This window comes from Peromyscus maniculatus, chromosome 4 (assembly GCF_049852395.1).
Source record: "Peromyscus maniculatus bairdii isolate BWxNUB_F1_BW_parent chromosome 4, HU_Pman_BW_mat_3.1, whole genome shotgun sequence".
In the NCBI taxonomy this organism is placed as follows: domain Eukaryota; kingdom Metazoa; phylum Chordata; class Mammalia; order Rodentia; family Cricetidae; genus Peromyscus; species Peromyscus maniculatus.
Window position 1 is genome coordinate 143641855 of NC_134855.1, and position 21210 is coordinate 143663064.

General features: G+C 52.2%; 2 protein-coding genes across 3 annotated transcripts in view; one reads left to right on the plus strand and one right to left on the minus strand.

Moving 5' to 3' along the window:
• The window catches only part of Rims4 (regulating synaptic membrane exocytosis 4), a 62731-nt gene extending 48491 nt beyond the window's left edge, over window positions 1-14240 (plus strand). For both annotated transcript variants that reach the window (XM_042276766.2, XM_042276767.2), the window contains exons 3-6: window positions 6842-6954; window positions 7183-7284; window positions 7947-8086; window positions 9897-14240. In XM_042276766.2, the coding sequence (XP_042132700.1) occupies window positions 6842-6954; window positions 7183-7284; window positions 7947-8086; window positions 9897-10115 (574 nt within the window). In that variant the 3' untranslated portion in view covers window positions 10116-14240. The remainder of the gene's footprint in view (window positions 1-6841; window positions 6955-7182; window positions 7285-7946; window positions 8087-9896) is intronic.
• A 698-nt stretch (window positions 14241-14938) lies between these two features.
• Window positions 14939-20547, minus strand: Kcnk15 (potassium two pore domain channel subfamily K member 15). Its single transcript, XM_006971014.3, has 2 exons — window positions 20142-20547; window positions 14939-15763 (listed from the first exon to the last, which is right to left on the minus strand). Exons 1-2 carry the CDS (start codon window positions 20473-20475, stop codon window positions 15075-15077), a joined length of 1023 nt encoding a protein of 340 aa, XP_006971076.2. The 5' UTR covers window positions 20476-20547; the 3' UTR covers window positions 14939-15074.
• Window positions 20548-21210: the final 663 nt, after the last annotated feature.

Sequence of the window (21210 nt, forward strand, 5' to 3'; positions counted from 1 at the left end):
GCCCTTTGCATGCTGTCAGTCATCTTCAGCTCGTCAAGGTAATGCACCATATTTATTGTAATACTTAAGCACTTCTGGACCATTTAATGTGTATTAAACTCTATACTGTATTTACCAGGTGTGTCCGTGTCCCGTGCCCCCACCCCCTCCACCACACACACACACCTTTTTATGTGACTCTGACCCATTTTCTTCATAACCTGTGATCTTCACTGCGGGATTTTTTTCACTCCTCAGACATTTATAGGACGGCACATTTTGACTTGTACCAGATTGTTGTACGAAGTGAATCTGTGTATGTGTGTGTGGGGGGGTGACTGGATAGATGGACATGCATGGAGTAGGCAGCGAGTAGTGGATAAATGGGCAAGAGAATGGACTTCCAGAATCTTTTAGAACCATAGCCTGTAATCACCATGAGGGCTGTACAGCCTTTTAATTTCTGATGCCATTAAGTCGGGTGATCCAACTGGAAAAGAGAATAGAGTCAAACCTGTAAATTACCCAATTACTTCTTTAACCACCAAGAACACAGGGTCCAAGCAAAGCTCAAAGGTTAATAATAAAAGACAAATGGATTGTGCTCCACAAACAAAACTAATAGGATCTGAGTTGCAGGAAATCTCATTTCACCATTAAAACAAAATAAAAGGCCAGTGGAACAATGGTAAAATCCGGTTTTAAGGCTCTGCCTCTGCCTGTGTGGCACTGGCCCCCAGAGGAACTGGCTCGAGCAGGCTTCCCGCCACTCCCATGGCCTGTGCCTGGTCCCAGGCATCCAGATGCTGCTATGCCGGAACGGGAAGGACCATGAAAATGCCAAGTAGAAGGAAGGAGACTGTGCCAGGCTGGGCAGCAGGGACCGGCAGCCATGATGTCTTGCTATGATTGGTTCAGGAGCAGCTCTGTGTGCACCTGCATTATCCTACCCATGTTCCCCAGTAATTCAGCTCAATAGGAACTCCTCATTTTCACTTGATATGTTAGGAAACTGTAGCCCAGAGAGGTAAAACCCCCCAAGGGCTGGAAAAATAGCTCAATGGGTCAAGTCACTTGTTGCCAAGTCTGACAACCTGAGTTCAGTTCCAGGGCTCCCATGTAAAGGGCCTGTTCCTGCAAGCTGTCCTCTCATTGACACACACTGTGGTACCATGTGTGAATGCACACTTGAGTGTGCATATACTCATACACACACACACACACACACACACACACACACACACGCACACGCACACGCACACACACACAAATAAATGCAATTAAAAACATTTTTAAATCTCACCCATGTTGCCCAGCACTGGAACAGAAGGTGTATATCACGCCACAAATCTTAATTGTTATCTTTTATTCTGCTAGTCTGGGAGTTTGTCAGGGAACATTTACTGAGCTCCTGTTGCATACAAGGACTATTCTATGTAATAGCATGTGTGAAGCATGTTACAGTCAGCAAGCTCTTTCATGTCCCTTTGCTAACAGATCTGCGCAGAGCCTGGAAACGTATACAACGGATATAGCACAGGCTCGCTGTGCACTAAGCGGAGTGATCTTGTTAACAGATTAAGATCACCAACGGAAGTGCCGTGACAGCAGTGACTTGCTGGAAGTCACTCGACAAGCAGGTGGCCAGTGAGGCATACAGAGAACCACATCGGATTTATTAGACTGCTTTCCCCCACACCTCCAGAGGAAAATCCCAAGGCGGAGTACGGCCTTTTGGTGGAGTTGGTCCTCTGGCCCGCAGGAGCAAGGCACACTGTGCCTCTTGCTCCATGGCTGTTGTTTTTGCTAGCTCAGGGTGGCAGCTTGGTGCCTTGGCAGCCAGTGAGGCACCCTGGGATGGGAAATCAGGCAGCCGCCCAGATATTAGAAACAATTACCGCTAATTACCAGGCCTGCCGATTCCCCATTGTCTGCCTGCACTCCACCAGGAATCAAGGAGCAGGCGACGAGGATGTTGGAGGAAGCTTTCAGTTTTGGCTTGCAGAACGCCTGGTGCTGTCTGGGGGCTGGGCTCCTTCCTGCCTCGAAACCCACAAGGCCCCAATACCTTTCTGTCTCTCTCAGTTTCAGAACGCACGTCCTCCTTACAGAATAATAGATCTCGGATCCTCCAGAGTGTTGGGAAGGTGGGGTGGAGGGACCCAGGGCCATAAAGCAAAACCCACATCTCAGCTGTGAGTCAAGTGTCGATCTCAGTGCGAGTCACTAAGGGTCTTTGGTTTTATAAATGTGGTGAGTACACACTTTAATCTCCAAACACTTAAGTGGGTGTTTATTTTGTACTTTCTCTATAAAAATATACTGCTGGTGAATGAAGATAATAGCCACAGGGGTTTACCTGTGTGGCTCCAGTACCAGACGCCTCTTTCTGAAGCTGAACCAAAGACTTGAGAGGAATAGGAGGCCACCCCAGAAATCAACACTGGGAGCAAGAAGAAATCTGATAGGAAGGGAGGGGCTCATATAGGCAGAGGTCATGCCTATGACCCCATCCCCCAGTAGGTAGCCAAAGCTTGAAGAGGCTGTGGAAGATGTGCAATCAAGTTATCCATTACCCCAGCTGCCGGCCACTCCCAGCTGTCATCAGTTGGATGTTGTTTCTGGGGTGAGGTGGGAGGGGTTAACCCTTAGGGGCTTCCTCTCTGCCCTGCCTCTAAGCAGAAAGAATTGTCACACCAGAAGAGAGGCCCCTCCGACTGTGTGGCCCATGTGAGAAAGGGCAGCTGAGTGCAGAGATGCATGCTGGGAGGACAGGGTGAGCCAGACACTACCTGCCTGGCTTAAGTAGTTACTACTCTACCGCTGATCTGTAAAATGGGTCCACAAATAGTATGGACCAAGGGCCTTTAAGGCCCAAATGAATTAATATGTGTAGAGAATGCCCTTTGACCTTTGGCAGCCCGCAGTAAGGGTTGTTCTTTTGCTGTTACAGATCTCTTAGTCAAGGTTCCATTTTTCTGGTTTGTTGAAGCTTAATCTCAGGTGGTTCGGGATGGTCCAGAGGGTTAGATCTATGTCCTAAACATAGAGCCCATGTAGAGAGAATCCATGTAAACTGCCAAAACAGGCCCAGGGGGAACAGCCAAAGTATGTCTGCCCTTGGTATCTGTGAGTTGCTTCTGTGGACTGAACTAGCTTTGACTCAAAAAAATAATCGAAAAAACACTCTAGAAAGTTCCAAAAGCAAAATTTGGACTTGCTGCGTGCCTACCACTGTAACGAAGACACACCGATGGAATGGTGTACAAATGCACATTGCTGCAGTGCCTGCCATCTCTCGGGCCCTCCATCCACTGTACGAGTACCGTTTGCCTCTGTTCATGTTGTCCATTAGGTAGATCTGCAACGGTCATATCTGTACGGCACATGACGAAGTTACCACGTCATTTTTCCTAAACGCATAACAACTATTTACATTATCATGTGCAGTGGCATTGTGGGAAGTGTCTTATGTAATCTGCCCATGATTTAAAGTTCATGAGGGGGACTGGAGAGATGGCTCAGCGGTTAAGAGCACTGACTGCCCTTCCAGAGGACCTGGGTTCAATTCCCACACATGGCAGATCACCACTGTCTGTAATTGCAACTCCAGGAGTTCCAACACCTTCACACAGACACACAGACAGGCAAAACCACCAATGTACATAAAATTAAACTCAAAAAACTTTTAAAAAGAAGTACGTGAGGGCACCTGCATAGGTCTATGCAAACACTATCGATACATTCATCTTATAGGAAGGACTTGAGCGTCTGTGGATTTTGGTGTCTCTAGGGGTTCTGGAACTGGAATCAGTCTGTCATGGGTACCAAGGGACAGCCGGTCTAATAGGATGGAGAAAGCACAGACACTGAACACATTGTTTAGTTTGTGGCAAGAATCCCACGTGCTCCAGTGCCCTCTTTCTTCCCATAGTGTTTGCCACCTTCTCTCATGGTATATAATTGATATTATTATAGATATGTTTATTTACTTGTGTGTATTCATGTTTCATCTGAACAAATGTGTGTAACCATGTGTGTGTCTGGTGCCCACAGAGGTCAGAAGAGGGCGTCAGATCCCCAGGAACTGGAGTGACAGGCAGTTGTGAGCCACCGTGCGGTGCTGGGAATGGAACCCGAGTCCTTGCAAGAGCTGCCAGTGCTCTTAACCACTGAGCCATCTCCCAGCCCACTGATAGTGCTTCTTGCTGTGTGCCTGTGAGGACAGAAATCACCGTCTGCTTTGTTCCCTGATGTGGTCTATGTTCAGAACAGTGCCAGAGATGTGCTAAAAAAAAAAATACGGTGAATGAATGAGTCACGTAGAGGCTGGCTGAAATGCCTGTATCCTTGCAGGGTTATCAGTGCTGGGTAGTGTTGGTATTGTCAACTGTTATCACTGTGCTGCTGGTTCCACGGAGGAAGGATGTGTGGTCCATAGGCATCAGCCATCATTCCAGTGTCTTCCGGCTGGTGACCGTTGCCACCTGCTCCTTAGTCATTGTTTCTCTGGTCTCAGCCACAGTCCTTCAGCAGACCATCAGCCTCCATGGGTCTTTTTCTCAAGTGCACATGTGACTTTTGTATCTGGGGTGTGGAGGGAAACTGGGGCCTCAGAGATTGTCCCAGGGTCACTTGAGAAGACACCCAGGCTGCTATTTCTACAGAGCATTGTGCCCTTTCCTTGGCTCTACTTTCTCAGAATTATAGTGCGAGCCCCACTGCTTTCAGATCCCTGTAGACTATCTGGGGTTTTCTGTGATCCTTCAGCATCACCAGCTCACCTGGGGACCATAGATCTCAGCTCACTCCAGCCTCACCAGACTCCCTCTGCTCTCTAGGCTGGGGGCTTTCTGTTTTTTGTTTCTTTTCCGGGCAGCACTATCCCATTTTTGTTCCTATTTTTATTTCCCTTTTTTGTTTTTTGTTTTGTTTTTTGTTTTTTTGAGACAGGGTTTCTCTGTGTAGCTTTGGAGCCTGTCCTGGAACTTGCTTTGTAGACCAGGCTGGCCTTGAATTCACAGAGATCCGCCTGCCTCTGCCTCCCAAGTGCTGGGATTAAAGGCGTGCGCTACCACCACCCGGCTTGTTCCTATCTTTCTAAGTCTGTTTCTTAGATTTGCAATTTAAAAGTATGAAACTGAGTCTCTGTGCATCCTTCTAGGCTACCCCTCTTCTAAAGCAACCGTCTGACACCCTGTTACTGGTGTGCGGAGGACCCAGGGGGCAGTAGGGAACTATGGTAATGGGTGTGGAGTCCTGTGCCTGCTGTGGCTCTGCCCATTACGTTCACGGGAAGGGAATGGGTTGACTGAGCAGTTTACCTGACATGGTGGAGGGTAGACCTGAGCAGCCGTGATCTGGGAGCTAGTAGAGTCCGAAGGCTTTGTGAGGGCATCTGTCACTGGTCTAGTCCTCTGGGGCACTCCTTTTAACTACCAGAGTTATTGAGTGACCAGGCTCAGCTCAGGCATCTGACTCTGGATGCATCAGCTCTGCCCAAGAATTGGGGTCACCCTTTTTGCTGGGCAAATGTGTTTCTCATCTGAATAATGGTGGAAAGGGTTGGTTTGTGGTTTTTTGTTTGTTTGTTAAGAAACAGTCAACCTCCTGTGGTTGTGGTGGGGATGAGAGGAGAGAAAGCTGCAGGCGGCTTGTTCCTGTAGACAGAGCTCTGTCAGGCAGAGCCCATCCCTCCTTCTCACTCAGTACTGCAAGGGACCCTGGAGAGGGGAGCAGAGGGTTGCCATTCCAGGTTAGATGAGGAAAGGGAAACTTAGAGGTAGAGCAGGGAGGGAAACTAGCTAAAGCTGGTTTAACCAAAGTAATAACAGTAACTGTTACTGACTTATGAATTCAAAAGGAGGTAACTTCGTTAGGCAAAGCTTGATCCAGAAGCCTACATAATACCTCCAGTCTGATAATTGTAGTGGGTAGCCATTCCAGCTTTGATCTGGAAGTTCCAACCCCCACTGAGGCTTCGGCAACTGTCACGCCTACAAGGCGGGGCCAAGGGAGGCGCCGAGAGCCCCAAGATCTGGATGGGCCAGTGCGCTCTCTGTTCCAGGACCCTAGATGGTGGAGGTTGACTGAGCAGAGCTCCAAAGAACATCGCTGGACTTCGAAGATTTATTTAGTGGGTAACTTACAAAAAAGGGAAAGGTAGGTCATGGGGTCTGGGGAAGGTATATCGAAGTCCAGCGGTGTTCTCTGAAAGCTGGTCCTCCCTGCTACAATCACATGCCTTGGAGAAGTGGGGTCCCTAAAGAAAATAGGAGGTTCTATTACCAAAGAAGGAAAAGTAGATATCTGGAAGCCAAACAGCAGCAGCAGAACCTGTCGGGTCCAAGACTGATGTGCAGGGCACTGAGCATCTGGACCTTTCTCATTAAACTGCTGATTCTGGTCTAGCAGCTGGGCTGAAGCGTCACATGTGATGGGATCCTAACCAGCTCCAGATGTACCTGCTGCTGCTGATCTCTGCACCACACTTGGAGTATCAAGGCATTAAGCCTTTTGTGCCAGCACCTGCCAGAACCATCTCCCACGATCTCTATAGCCCTGCTGGCCAGTTAAATCAGCATCCGTGGCACAGCCAGTGGTGGATATGGATGGAGATCACCATGGAGCCTGGGCAGTGGTACACACACCTTTAACCCCAGTACTCAGGAGGCAGAGGCAGGCAGATCTCTGAGTTTGAGGCCAGCCTGGTCTACAGAATGAGTTCCAGGTTTGCCATGGGTACACAGAGAAATCTTATCTCAGTACACAAAACAAACAAACAAACATAAAGATCACCATGGAATGAGGAACATTTTGGATTTGTGCACCGATCCCAAAGCACATCTTTTTCTTCTTGCAGTCTTAACTATGGAGGTGTTTGCCTGGCTTCAGATGCCCAGTTCAGTGACTTCTTGGGGAGCATGGGACCAGCACAGTTTGTGGGCCGCCAGACCCTGGCTACCACACCCATGGGTAAGTGTTCGAAGCCCTGTGCCCCTCCCTCCTTGCCCTGGCCTGAGATGGCTTCATGCTCTGAGCACCTGGGCTACATAGTCCAGCCGTCCGTGGTGCCTATTTCTGAAGTGGCCAAGCTGTAGCTTTAGGACTTAGTCTGCTCTTGTTTGGGGTGGGAGTGGGTGCAGAGGGATAGCAAGTCCCCACTGGAGCCTCTCAGCCACTTTCTAGTGTCATTTCTTGTAGGGGACGTGGAGATTGGCTTGCAAGAGCGGAATGGCCAGCTGGAGGTGGACATCATCCAGGCCCGGGGACTGACTGCCAAGCCAGGCTCCAAGACACTGCCAGGTATGGGGACATCTGAGAGCTATATGTGGTGTGGTCCACCGGACTAAACTTGGAGAGAGAGAGGCATCTTTCTTGTTTGTCATTGTACCCTGTTACCTAGTATATACTAGTATACCTAGTATACTTGGCACTCAGCGGGGCTCAGAAAGCATTTGTGGAGAGGTTGGCAAATGAATGTGTAAGGATGGCATGGTGGGCAAGTCGTGGACTGAGGGAAGAAACAACTAAGCAAGGGAAGGAGGAGGTAATGAGGGTCACTAGAAGGAAAGCAGGCCCACCCAGACGTGACCTCACATGATGCCCACCCAGACGTGACCTCACATGATACCCACCCAGATGTGACCTCACATGCTACCCACCCAGACGTGACCTCACATGCTGCCCACCCAGATGTGACCTCACATGCTGCCCACCCAGATATGACCTCACATGCTGCCCACCCAGACGTGACCTCACATGCTGCCCACCCAGATATGACCTCACATGATAACCCCCAGATATGGCTGCCCATGATGCCCACCTTACACCCGTCTGTCCAATGGCCCTTTCCCATACTCCTGGGGGTTCTCTGGTCCCCAGAAGTATGTGGGTGAGCCCTCTCTGTTGCACCTATTAATTTGAGGGAGCAGCCTAGAACCCTGCCTTCTGCCCTCTGTTCCCAGCTGCCTATATCAAGGCCTATCTGCTGGAGAACGGTGTCTGCATTGCCAAGAAGAAGACCAAAGTGGCCCGCAAGTCACTGGACCCGCTGTACAACCAGGTGCTGCTGTTTCCTGAGAGTCCCCAGGGCAAAGTCCTGCAGGTAAGGGGTGTGTGTGTGTGTGTGTGTGTGTGTGTGTGTGTGTGTGTGTGTGTGTTATTTGGGGACAGGGTCTCTTCAGGGCCTTACCCAGGGGAGTTGAAGCCCTGAGCCTGACTTGTACCCACAACTTCCTGTGTCACTATGAATTTAGTCCCTCAGGAGTCTTGGCTGTTTCATCCCTGGAAAACATGCAAGAAGGAATGAACTAACTCCTAAAAGTTGTCCTCTGACCTCCTTATGGATGTCATTTCATGAACACTCCATGCATGCATGCATGCACACATTTGTGAACATGCACACACAAACTAACAATAACAACAAAATATATGTATATGTACACACACACATATGTGGGCTAGAGAGTTATCTCCGTAGTTAAAAGTGATTACTGCTCTTCCAGAGGACCCAAGTTCAATTTCAAGAGCCCACATTAGATAGCTCACAACCACCTATAACTCCAACTACAAGGATCCAATGCCTTCTTCTGGCCCCTGTAGGCAGCAGTACACACATACACATACACATACACACACACACACACACACACACACACACACACACACACACACGCCCATGCATCTGGACATATACCATACATAAAACAAAAAACAATTTTCTAAAAAGATTAAAAAACAAAAACCAAGCAGACAGTAAGTGACAGTCTTGTGCGACTGAGGACTGTCCCTTAAGCCTGTTTTCTGCTAACGCTGCGACCCTTTAATACAGTTTCTCATTTGTGGTGGCCCCCAACCATAAAATTATTGTGTTGCTACTTCATAACTGTGATTTTTGCTCCTATTATGAATCATAATATAAATATCTGATATGCAGGATATCTGATATGTGAACCTTGTTCAACTCGCAAGGGGGGGTCGTGACCCACAGGTTGAGAGCTACTGCTCTAGGCTTAGCTGAGCATGGCTGAGTTAGCCCACCCTCACTCAGGAGGACAGAACTAAAAGATGGGGTGCAGGACAGCAAATGGGGGTCCTGCAGCCGCAGATCCAGACCCACAGGCCAGCTCCAAGAGGGTGCTGACCAAGAGACCAGGAAGGTACTTCAGAGAAAGATCAGTTGGAACAAGAAAGGAGGCTACCAGAGACTGCAACATCCACTTGGTGAACATGCTTCATGTGGGGTTCTGAGGCTCCCCGTGGGGGCAGCAGGGAGGGGGACCGTGTTGCAGATGTTGGGCTATCCTTCAAGGCCTTCCTTCATTCGAGGGTGGGGCCATGTGGAGGGCAGAGCAGAGAGGGCGAGCGAGAGGAAGGAAGCCAAGGTGTAGGATGGCGTAATAGGGACACTAGAGCCACAAAACCACGGTCAGATGGGTGACTTTTATTGTCTTTTATTTGAAGCTGGGGGCACACATGCCACAGCGTGCGTGCAGAGGTCAAATGATAACTTGTGGAAGTCCATTCTCCCTTCCTACTGGTGAGCTATGTGTGCTCCGGCGTTGACCTTAGGTCATCAAGCTCGGCAGCAGGTGTCTGTCCCTGCTGAGCTATCTTGCTGGGCCCCCTTGCATGATTTTCAAAGAGGTAGACTCTGCAGGGCTTAGTGGCATTGGCCTGAGGGACCCCAGGCCTATGAATGACTGTGACAGGCTTTTTTTTTTTTTTTTTAACTTTTATTGTGTGGATGTTTTGCCTGCATGTATGTCTGTGTACTGCTCATGGTCCTGGTGCCTGTGTGATGCCAGGAATCAAACCCAGAGCCTTGTGCATGCTGGGTAAGCACTCTACCAGCAAAACAACCTGCCCAGCTCTCAGTTGCAAGATGGGATCAGTCATGTTTTCTTGTCCCGCAGGTGATTGTGTGGGGGAACTACGGGAGGATGGAGCGGAAGCAGTTCATGGGTGTGGCCCGAGTGCTGCTGGAGGAACTGGACTTGACCACCCTGGCTGTGGGCTGGTACAAGCTCTTCCCCACCTCCTCCATGGTGGACCCAGCCACAGGTCCTCTGCTCCGGCAGGCATCCCAGCTGTCCCTTGAGAGCACCGTGGGGCCCTGTGGCGAGCGATCTTAATGCCAGGAATGGGGAGGGGCTCCCCGAGATGGCCTGGAGACCACCCAGCCCTGACCTGGGACCCCAGGCCCAGGGCCACATTGGACATTGGAGGATGGGGTGCTTCCCCACAGTGGGGAAGCAGAATGGGGAGACCTGCCCCCCTTGGGCCCCTCCTCACTCCTTCACCTCCTACCCCTGAGACCTTCCCTCTCCCAGTGGGTTGGCTACACTTTTGACTTGGCCGGTTTTGACCTGGTGGATGCGGCTACAGTCAGAGAAGGACTGAGGTGGCGGAGCTAACTACTCTCCCGCACCCGCCCCCACCCCACCTATCACCCCTTTTGCCTCCTTGGAAGCTCGCTGCCCAGAGCCAAGTCCAGAACCAAGCCGGCCATCTCCATGGTGCCAATTACCAGCAAGTGTCTTTCCTGCGGCACCGGGTTCAGGCAGCTACTCTTGCCCCAGAGCTGACGGGGCAGTTTGCAAGGATCCGGAGCCAGCTCCCGGGGGGCCAGAGCTCCCCACTTAAAGGGGAGTGTGGGTCTCCCTCTGCCTGCCCGTGGAAGGAGCTTTGCCGCAGCCTGTCTGAGTCCATCCATCCATCCCTCCTGCCTGCCCCTCTGCTGTAAGCTCTAGGAATTGGGGGCCAGCAGAGATCTGAGGAAAGGAGGAGGTGCCCGAGGCCCGGCACAGATCCCCAGGGGCCCTTGCTCCGTGGGATTGCATCAAGCTGGTCTGGAGCTCTTGGTGGACTGGAAAGGACATAGTCATCTGTGAGATGGTGGAGGACTGTGGGGACCTGAGTTTCCAGAGTCCTGCGCACAGGGCTCTCTTCGTATGCAGGGGTAGTGGGAGCCGAGCTTTGAAGAAAGCTGGATTAAGTTTAATGGCACCAAGGTAAGGGTTTCCCAAACAGGAGAACCCCTCCTTGTTGGATGAGATCAAAGGTCATCTTGTTTCCTTCTGCCTCTGGTCTAGGGTCTTGGGGAGGCATTAGAACCCCTCCCATTTTAGTCTTTTTAAATAAACCATCCTGTATGAAGGGCAGAAGCCACTGCCCCGGCCTCATCGCCACCCACGGCTCCAGGAGGTCCAGCGGGAGGGATGCAGAGCTAGCGTGTAAGAATTTGAGGCTCCGATGAGGCCTGGGTAGCTGCCTTCCTGTGGCCCTCCCTAGGGCCTGCAGGAGCCCTTTTGCATGCTGAGGGAGGACACAGTCTGGTCCCTGTAGAAGCACATTTCTATCACTCTCCTGGGAGCCGCCCAGCAGCTCCTCACCTCGCCTCTGCTGTGTAGGGTGTAGTCCGGGTTAGCTGGGTAGTTAGTGTTCACCCGAGGCTGCTCTTAGCTCAGATGTAGTCTTTTTTCAAGCCCCAGGCTGGGGGTAGAGGGGAGACCCCAGTTACATTCCAGAAGATTGAAGCCTCTCTCTCTAGCCTGGGCTGGGTGGGCTGCCTGGCTCCCCAAAGACCAGCCCTCCCACCTTCTCCTCCCTGCCTTCCTCTCTCCTCCCGAACAGGGTTGTAGCCCTAACTGTCCAGTATACTCGGCATTCGAGGGAAATACCCTTGGTATTGACTTTCTTTAGGATGCACACCTGAGGATTGCTGGGCCTTGTAGAGGGGCCTGGACTCCATTAGAGGGTGCCATTTTCCACTGAGGATGCCAGGGCTCTGTTGAATCCCACCTTGTTCCTGGTTCCTCTGCCAGGGATTCCTACCCCTTAGAAATTCTCCCCATTCCCTGACTGGCTAAGCTCTGAGCGCCCTTAGGGTTCTGGTCCAGTTTATCACGTCCATATGGAGCTGTTGACACTGCACAGGGAGAGAAGGGGCTGGACACAGGCCCCTCTTCTGCAATTGGTCTTCAGGGTGTCCTTGGGACCGCGGAGGGGCAGGCCCTCGGAACAAGGGAGCAGGGCTCTGGATGGGCTCCCATTTGAGGCCCACAGTTAGCCATCACCCCATTTTTTTCAACCAGTGTGATATCTCTGCAGTTAGGTTATTACTCACTGTTTGGAATATTTTGAGCCAGGAGAGCATCTTCTCTCTCCAGCTGTCACTGCTGTGGTTGTTCAAGATGGGACAGAGCCTGGCTGTCAGAACCAGAGGAGGAAGGGCTCAGTTCTGGTTTGTCTGAGAGAGAGAGAGAGAGAGAGAGAGAGAGAGAGAGAGAGAGAGAGAGAGAACACGCACAGGAGCACAAAGCCCCAAAGCAATAACAACACCCGGGGCGGTCAGTGAGGCCCCCCAGGGATTTTCTTGTTTGTTCCGTGACATCCCACTCACCTCCTGGAGGGGTGGAGTGGGGGGCTGGAGCCCCTATTTCTTTGTGTCATTGTAAGCGTGTGCCCCACTTCCAAGGGACTGTGACCACTGGGTGTGGAGACCATATTTGTCCTCACCGAGGACTGGACGGGCTTTGGGGAGGGAGAGGGATCTTCATCCTTAGCTTTAGGGATTATCCAGCCCCGCCTGTCCCCACTGCTGTCTGTCCCTGGTCAACTCGAATCTACCACCTGAAGAGGAGTAAGAGGGTGGAGTTGGGGGGCCTCTCTGGTGCTGGGTCTCTAGGGGTGTTTCTTTATTTCTCTGAACAGAGGCCACGCATAGGACAGCCCTGTAAAGGGCCATCTCCATTTTCCTTTCCCAGAATGCCTCTGCATTCTGAAGGGCCTGTGGATCTTTAGTCCATTTGCATTTTGCAAAAAGAAGATAAAAAGATACCAAGGCCCTGCCTGAGGAGAGTCATCCTGGGGCCATTGATATGCCCAGCGGCCCTTCTACCTAGATCTCCTCTTCATATCTCGTGCTGAGCTGGAGCCAGGGCAGGATGAAGGGGGACTGCTGAGTCTCATCCTTTTTACTTTTCTTTGGAGCCTGCCTCCTGGTGGCTCCAAATTATGGCAGGACAAGCTGTAGCCAATCCGAGAGGTTAGGAAACCCAGGCCCCAGCAGGAAGTCATTTGGTTAAGGCCTCTCAGCAATATGCATGGGGGGCGGGGGGACGACAGAGCTGGGAGCTACAGCAGCGGACCGGACCAGCGCTTGCTCTGGGGACAGGTCGTCAGCCACCATCATCATTTCAAGCTTCTAAGCACAGGTGGCACTGCCCTCTTGACTCTCTCTCTCTCTCTTCTGGGCTAGCACCTTTTTCTAAGCTTGAATTGGGAGAAGAGGAGGTGCCAGGGTGGCTGGGATCCCCTGGGCAGTCTCCCCAGTGATCCTGAGCTGAAAGATTTGCCCTAGGCCTTTTGTTCTGTGGGTCCAGCTGGCAGTGGGTGGCAAACACAAGCTCCCACCTGGGTGTATAGAGTGGGAACTCCGGGGGAAGGTCCCACCTTCAGAAGAAATAGCACCCTTCTCATAGCACTTCCCAGTGTGTCCCCAGTGACTTTACTCTGCCCCTCACAAGAGCCCCCGATAGTGAGTGGAGGGAGGCTTATGTTGTCAGCCCCATTTTCAGGAGGGGGAGAGGGAGGACCCGAGAGGGAAGTGCCGACTTTGACAGCGGCTGAGCACCTGCTCATTCTCCGGTGGTCCACAGCACAGGCGTGCAAAGCACATAGTTGAGGTAGTTAAAGCTTTTCACAAGCGATTCACCACTGGGTTCCTTAAGGCAGGAGATTCTGGAGCAGTTTGAGGTTCAGAAACAGCACAGCACCCCACACTCTCCCAAGGCACAGCTGTTGCACCAGGCAAGGTCACCTGCATTTATTTATTGAGCAACAGCACTACTCTGGGCCCAGAGCCTTGAACCCCCTTCCTGTCCCTTGCGATGGCTCTCTTGGCCCTCCAAGAGGGCCTGGGTCTGTGGAACAGGCCCTTGGTGGATGGAGAGTTTCTACAAGCTTTCCTGGCAAGCTCCAAGGGTGTTTCATCTCAGCAAGAGAGCCTGTGTGGGCTAGGTGGAGGCTGGGAGCAGACGGAGGTGTTTCCTCTGAGCCCCTTGTGTCCTCCCCACAAGGTGGCAGGAAGGTGGGACCCCAGAGTCCGTGGGCTGGGAGCCTCCCTCCATCTACCCACCTCTCCCTGTGTCCTCTTGGAGGGCGGGTTTGGGGGGCCTCTGAGTTGGAGTGGGTCACGTTGCATTGTGTTCATGACCACATAGCTCATGTTGGAAATTAAAGTTTTTGCTTTTCTACCCTGGCTCTGCTCTTGTCTTGCGTCAAGACAGTTCTATCTGGGAAGAGAAGGGACACGTGTTTTAAGGGGTGAGCGCTCTAGGATGCCAAGGCCCCTCGCCGTGGGCTTATAAACATCCCCTATGAGCAGAAGCTTGCCTCAGGAAGCTCTCCCACAGGTGCCCCTGTGAAGCGGGGTCTGCACAGGAACTCTTACGGATGGAGAAGCTGGGGTCCAGGGAAGTGACATGTTGCTGGTGATGGGTGGGTCCCAGAATGAAATGTATCACACGCCACTGAGCTGCCTATAGATAGTAATGGGGGGGGGGGAAGACACGACTATTCCCTTCATCCAAAAGGGACTAGCCAGGGACAAGGCTTTTGCTTAACAGTAAGGGCAACCATTTACATGGGCTAATTCTACTCTTCACACAGAGCAAAGGGGATGCTGTCATCGATGGAGAAACTGCCCACTGAGCCATAAACTGCCTTCAGTCTGTCCCTATCTCATGCTTCTAGCATGAGCATCCAGTCTCAGTGTTTAAAATTATGCCCTTCCCCTCAAAGATATCGTGTGTCCTCTTCAGAGCAGAAGCTACCACTCGTCATCCTTTGAAGGGGTGACCTGGTGTCACCCCTCCTCGGAGCTGAAGGCCACATTTTCCTACAAGTTTAGACTAAACAGTTTACACCTCCAGGGTAACTGTAGAGTCGGCTTGTGCATTTAGTGTAGCATTCATGTATTTCTAGAAGGGATGATCCACAGTTGGTAATGGGAGCCTCAACCCCCTCCAAGCCAGAGGAAGGGTGGGTTTGCTAACAGGCGGGGCTAGACATTGACCAGGGAAGGACTGTCAGATGGACTTCCTCCGTGCTCGGCGGCTGGCTGAGCTGCTGTGGCAGTGGTGCAGGGCTTCTGGACTCAAGGGAGGCGAGAAGGCTGGGTTGTCACAGGCCCAGGTCTCCAGCTGATGGATGCGGTGAGAGATGCAGGTGGAGGACGCAGCACGGACGCGGCTCTCGAGCGCCCCCTTGCGGAATGCGCTGGCGCGGCGGGCTGAGCGCTCGGGGGCGTCGGCGCTGGCGAGGAAGCGCAGGACCACCAGGTTGAGGAAAGCACCGATGACCGTGAGCCCCAGCAGGATGTAGAGGAAGCTGAAGGCCACGTAGGGCGGCTTCCTCTGCAGCGCCTCATCTCTCTGCAGCGCCACGAAGTCGCCGAAGCCGATGGTGGTGAGGGTGATGAAGCAGTAGTAGTAGGCGTGGAAGAAGGTCCAGCCCTCGAAGTGCGCAAAGGCCGCGGCGCCGAGGGCCAGGGTGGCTGCGCACAGCAGCAGCCCGGCCACCACCATGTTCTCTGCGGACACGTGCGGCCGCTGCAGACCCAGGCAGCGTTTGGCCGCCAGCAGCAGGCACCTCACCAGCGCGTTTAGACGCTCGCCCAGGCTCTGGAAGGTGACCAGCGTCAGGGGGATGCCCAGGAGTGCATAGAACATGCAGAAGACCTTTCCGGAGTCTGTGCCTGGCGCGGCATGGCCATACCCTGTGCGGGGAGAGAGATGGGATGCTGACAGCCCAGCCTGCCTCAAGATGCTCCCACCCCAGGCCTGCCTGTCCTCAGCAGCTCTAAGCCCTGGTTAGGTCGCCCCCACATTCTAAACACCCATGTGACTATTCACATCCCAGGTGTCTACCCACCCTCCCCGCGGAGGTGGATAATCGACCTATAGTCTTTCAGAACCACAGAATTCTGTTGGGGCATCTTCTGTTCCCAGCAGTAGCCAAGGATGGATTTTAAATGTATGTTACCCAGTGGAGGAAGCCCAGTCCCACAGCATGGACCCAGTTGACAGGATGCTCTGGAAACAACAGCTGGAGAGACAGAACAGCTCTGTGGCTGGCTAATCTAGGCTTGAAGGACTACCCAAGGGCTTAGAGTTGGGGCTGTACAACAGGGGTCCTGTGGCTTGGTCTGCACATATTTGCTAGCTGCTCTGACAACCTACGGTGTCTAGAAAATGTGAATTTTAGCAAATTATGCCTTGGTCAGAAGGGACAGGAAACAGGTCTTCTGTGGTTTCTTAGTATCCACAGGGTAAAGTCCCAGTTCTCACAAGGATCCCCCAGCTCCCCCCCACTTCCAAGCCTCACCCCTCCACTCACCTCCTTCCTCCCCAGCCTCACCCCTCTCTGCTCACCTCCCCACTCCCCAGACACACCCCTCCTCTCTCCTCTCCACTCCCCAGCCTCACCCCTCCCCTCAAATCCCCAGTCTCCACACTCACCCCTTTTACACCCACACTCTCCAGGTACACCCTGTTGTTCCCCTGCTGGGAAGTCATTTCCACACTTCTTTCATATTTTCCTCCCCTCGGACTGCCTTGTCTCCCCTTCCTATCCCCTGCTCCCCTCAGATTCCTCCTCGTCTTCTGCCACCCTGTTGGCCTTCACTAAACATCCATTGGTTCTGGGAGTCTCTGGTTCAAGCACTGTTCACTGGTTCCCTTGTGGGATCTAAGCATGGGTGGGCTTCCTTGAGTCATGGGTCCCCTGCCATGTTGTGGAATGTGTGGATGTGTCTCTCTCTGGGGAGAGCAACAATAGCTTACATGGGCCCATAACCAGGGAGAAGTGAGGGGGTCCATCTCCCAAAGAGAATATCCTCCAGCAGACTGACCCTGTCTGCCCAGAGGTAAAACATACAGACCCCTAGACATGTCCAGTTCTATATGGTAGCCTCCAGTACATACAGATGTGTGAAATGGTGAGCCACTGTGGCCACAGCAAAAGTTAGAACCGAGCACACACCCATCAGTAGTGGCCTGGTTAGGTTCATCTCAGCATCATTCAAACAGTAGAACACTACACCAGACCACAGTGCCCATATCACCATGCAAGCATCTGGCAACACCTAAGGAAGTTCTTGGTTGTCTCTACTAAGGGCCGGGAATGGGGTAGCTGTGTGTTACTGGCATCCAGAGGCAGAGGCTGGGGATGCTTCCAGCAACTGACAGAGCACAGGACAGGCCCCCAAACACAATTAACCAGGGCAAGATGTCAGTGCTTCCAAGGTTGAGAAGCCCTGCTATTCAGCCTGAAAAAAAATGACGTGGCTCTTTAGGGTTGATTAAAAAAGCATTGAGACATTCTAAACTAGGGCCTGGGATACAGCTCAATTGATAGAGTGATTGACTAGCATGCCTGGTGTCCCAGGTTCAATTCCTAGTACCATATAAAAGGCAATCATGGTGGCACACATCTATAAATCTCCAGCACCTGAAAGGCTGAGGCAGGAAGACCAGAAGTTCTTGGTCATTAACAGATACGTAGTGATTTTGAAGCCAGTCCAGAGTACATGAGGCCCTGTCTCAAAAAAAAAAAAAAAAAAAGAATGTACTAAATGAAAAGAGCAGGAATAGGCAGAATAGTGCATATAATGTATTCTCCATACAATGTGTGTGGTGTTTAAAGGGACGTGTACACAGAGCATGTAGCTGGAGTATTCAAGAGACGAGTGAGATGTCTGTGAACTAGGAGATGAATGAATGGGTTAAGAGATAGGACAGAGACTCAGAAAGACAAAGGTGACATGTTCCCTCTTTCATGTGGAATCTAGATTGTAACAAGGGGGGGAGGATATGAAAGCTAGGAGAGGGACCACTTGGGAAGAGGACCAGAGGAAGGAGGACAAGAGAAAGTGAGGGAGGGGTGAATATAATCGGAGTGCCCGATAGATGTGTGTGAAAATGTCCCAGTGAAACCCATTGTTCTGTACAACTAATACACATGAATAAAAAAGACCAAAGAGCTTCCAGGAAAGGGGGGAGAAATTCCTTTTCATTCTGCACCCCTTGGTACCTGTGAAATGCACAGTGTGAACATATATAATATTCAGAGACTTGGTGTAATGTAAGCATTTAAAGCCCCATGGTTGGCTGCCCTTTCACTACGTGGGCCCGTGGGCCCGCCTCCCTTTGGTACCAGGGAGGGCACACACTGCCCATCACTACTTTGAATCCGTGAGGGCAGGAACCATGGTAGCCGCTTCTGTACATCCTGAGTCACCCATGCTCTGCACAGACACACAGACAATAGGTCCATGGAAAGTTAACGGACTCAAACCAACCGGGAGGAAAGGGAAGCTAGAGGGAGTCTCGGCCCTCCTGAGGACTAACAGGCCAGGAGATGCTGTTTTCATCTTCTGGAGCTACACCAGGCTTGAGCAGGGTGAAGTGAGTATTAACAACACACACCAGGAACTCTCCACGGATTCTCTCATCAGGCCCAGGGTTAACAAACAGTGTTACAACCCCTGTTTTGTGATAAAGAAAGCAGGCTCAGGGGAACCGAACTGTGCAAAGGTCCTAGAGCCTGAGTTGTTAGCCCCAGGTCCTCCATGCTTCTTGGTGCCTTTCTTTCAATAAAGCAGAACGGAAACTCTGGACTCTTGGGGCCTGGCTTCCTGCAAGGATTTTTGTTTGTTTGTTTTTTTGTTTTTGTTTTTGGTTTGTTTTTTGTTTTTTTTAACACGGCACAACAAAGGAAGTGGTGCGCCCCCAAGTGGCCAGAAAAGCCGAAACATTTACCGTTTCTACACCTTTTTTTTTGTTGTTTGGTGTTGGTTTCCCTGCCGCCGCCCCCTCAAACCCCTACCCCTACCCCACCCCCTCACCCCCCACCCCCGCGTATCTTTCTCTACCTTGGGTTTCAGGTTAGTGAGGGAGGAGGCCAAATCTGACCCGAAAGCGAAAACGGGAAAGGGCAGAGGCTTCAGAAATGGCACACCCTCTGTAGGCACGGCAAATGGGAGTGTCTGGAGAATGGGGCTTGTAGACAAGAGAGGGCAGAAGCATTGAACGGAGCTGGGTTTACAGTTGGCAAATAATAAGTTATTACTACCGATAGTGACTGCGCAGGCTATGGCACCATATGCTGGGCCGTTTATACTCCTGGCCTCACTTTAAAGCTGGCATTTGCCCGGCAAGGTAGAACATTTGCTTTTTGCCTTTGACAAAAACAGGTGGGGGGGGGGGCACAGTCGCTTGCCTGAGAAAGCAGGTGGCTGGAGGGGCCCAGAACTCAGCCTTCAGGCTTGCAAGTGTGCTTAAACCCATGGCTACTGTGCAAGTGCATTCTTCCAGATGTAGGCTTCTGGTCTGCTCCTGGAAGGCCACCGGGACACCTGGCAACCACAGCTGGAGCCTGGTACCAAGGGGTGAGCTAACACAGGTCTGAAGCCCTGGAAAACCGCTTCTCTCCTTGAGGTGCCCCAGGCTTCGCCCCTCAGGTCCTGGCCAGGTGTGGTTATGGCAACAGCTGGAGTCCAAATAGTGTATATAGCGGCTCCTCTGGCTGCCCCAATGTGAGCCAAAGCTTTGGTAATCTGCCATTCCCTTAACAAGTGGTTGGACTCCTATTAGTCTCTAGGACACTAGCCACACAGCAGTCACAAGGCAAATGAGAGCTGTTATACGGGGCTAATAGAATAATTGTCATATTAATAAAAGGGCAATCTTATTCCCACGGTGTTTTCTGTGGGTCAGGTCCTGTGCTAAAACGATCTGCACATAACAATCTCCACCACAGCTGGCCTTTCTCCCTTCCCCTTGCAAGACATGTTAGGACTCCTAGTTTTCAAAGGAGAACCCGGTAGCTCAGAGAAGTCAAGAAACTTATCCAAGGCTACACAGCTGATACAGCGGGACAGGGAAGCCCTACTTCTGTTCCCCAAGACCCTGGGGTTTCCTCTAGTCACCCCTGTGTCAGCCTCGTGACAAACCCACTGACTGCCCCCATTCCGCCCAGTGAGGCAAATGAGCCTCAGAAAGCTAGCATGCTCCTTCCAAAGACAGGGACGGGGTGGGACTGCACCCGAGGAGAGATCGAGACTGAGCGGGACAGGGGAGGCTCCCAGGGCTCACCGATGGTGGTGATGACTGTGATGGCGAAGTAGAAGGAGCCTGCGAAGCGCCACTGGCGGCCGGCGCGGTGCGGCTCTGCCTGCAGCGCCAAGCGCTCCAGCTCTCGGTAGTCGTCGGCAGAGAAGCCGTACTTTCTGCGGAACTCGCTGCGCTTCCGGGCCAGCAGCCGCTGCCGGTTGCGCTCGGCCTCGGACTCCAGCGCATCGAAGACTGCGGCGCCCACCAGCAGGTAGGACAGAATGCACAGGATGAGCGCGGCCGTGCGCGCGCTCTGCTTCCTCATCGCGTCTCGGGGGCTCCGGGTTTCCGTGCGCCCCGACGGTGCCAGCTCCATCCCTCCGCGTCCCGCGTACAGCAAAGGGCGGGCTCTGAGCTCTCCCGCCGCTTCCCCGCCCTAGCTCACGCAGGTCCCCGCAGGGACATCTGGTGCAGAGGCCCAGCCCAGGTGTGCAGAGGGCCCGCCTCCATCCCGAGCTCGCCCTAGGACTTGGTGCTTGTCACCCTTTCCTTCCTCCCGTCTATCACCTAGGAAATGTTTGCCAAGCGCCCTCTGGTGCCCACCCTTCTCGGTGGGAGTAGAACAAATGTGCCAGCAAGTAGGGAGGGATGATAAATGAGCAAAAAGATAAGGTAAGACAGGTGTGATAAAGGAGAAAAATAGCGCTTGAAGAGGCGCGTGCCAAGCCATCCAGGAGTGACCAGGGAGACAAAATCCAGGCCACAAGTGTAGGTTCCTCGCCAAATCAGAAGGGAGGTGACTTGGTGCAGGAGACAGGAGGAAACAGTAGTGAGGCTGGTGTGGCTGGAGCCAAGAGAATTGGGTTGCAGGCTGGAGAGAGAGAGAGGAGGAACCGTGAGAACTGACTTTTTCCCCCTTATTTTTATTTTATATGCATTGGTGTTTTGCCTGCATGTATATCTGCGTGAGGGTTCTGAATCCCCTGGAACTTGAGCCACAGACAGTTGTGAGCTGCCATGTGGGTGCTGGGAACTGAACCAGGGTCTTCTGGAAGAGCAGCCAGTGTTCTTAACCACTGAGCCATCTCTCCAGCCCCAAGAAGTGACTTCT

What these genes read in the sequence shown, in the direction of transcription:
- Kcnk15 (XM_006971014.3), bottom strand. Translation starts at nt 20,475, where the DNA reads ATGGAGCTGGCACCGTCGGGGCGCACGGAAACCCGGAGCCCCCGAGAC. An exon ending in CACAGTCATCACCACCATCG is followed by an intron (nt 15,764 to 20,141) that starts GTGAGCCCTGGG and finishes CTCCCCGCACAG; the next exon opens with GGTATGGCCATGCCGCGCCA.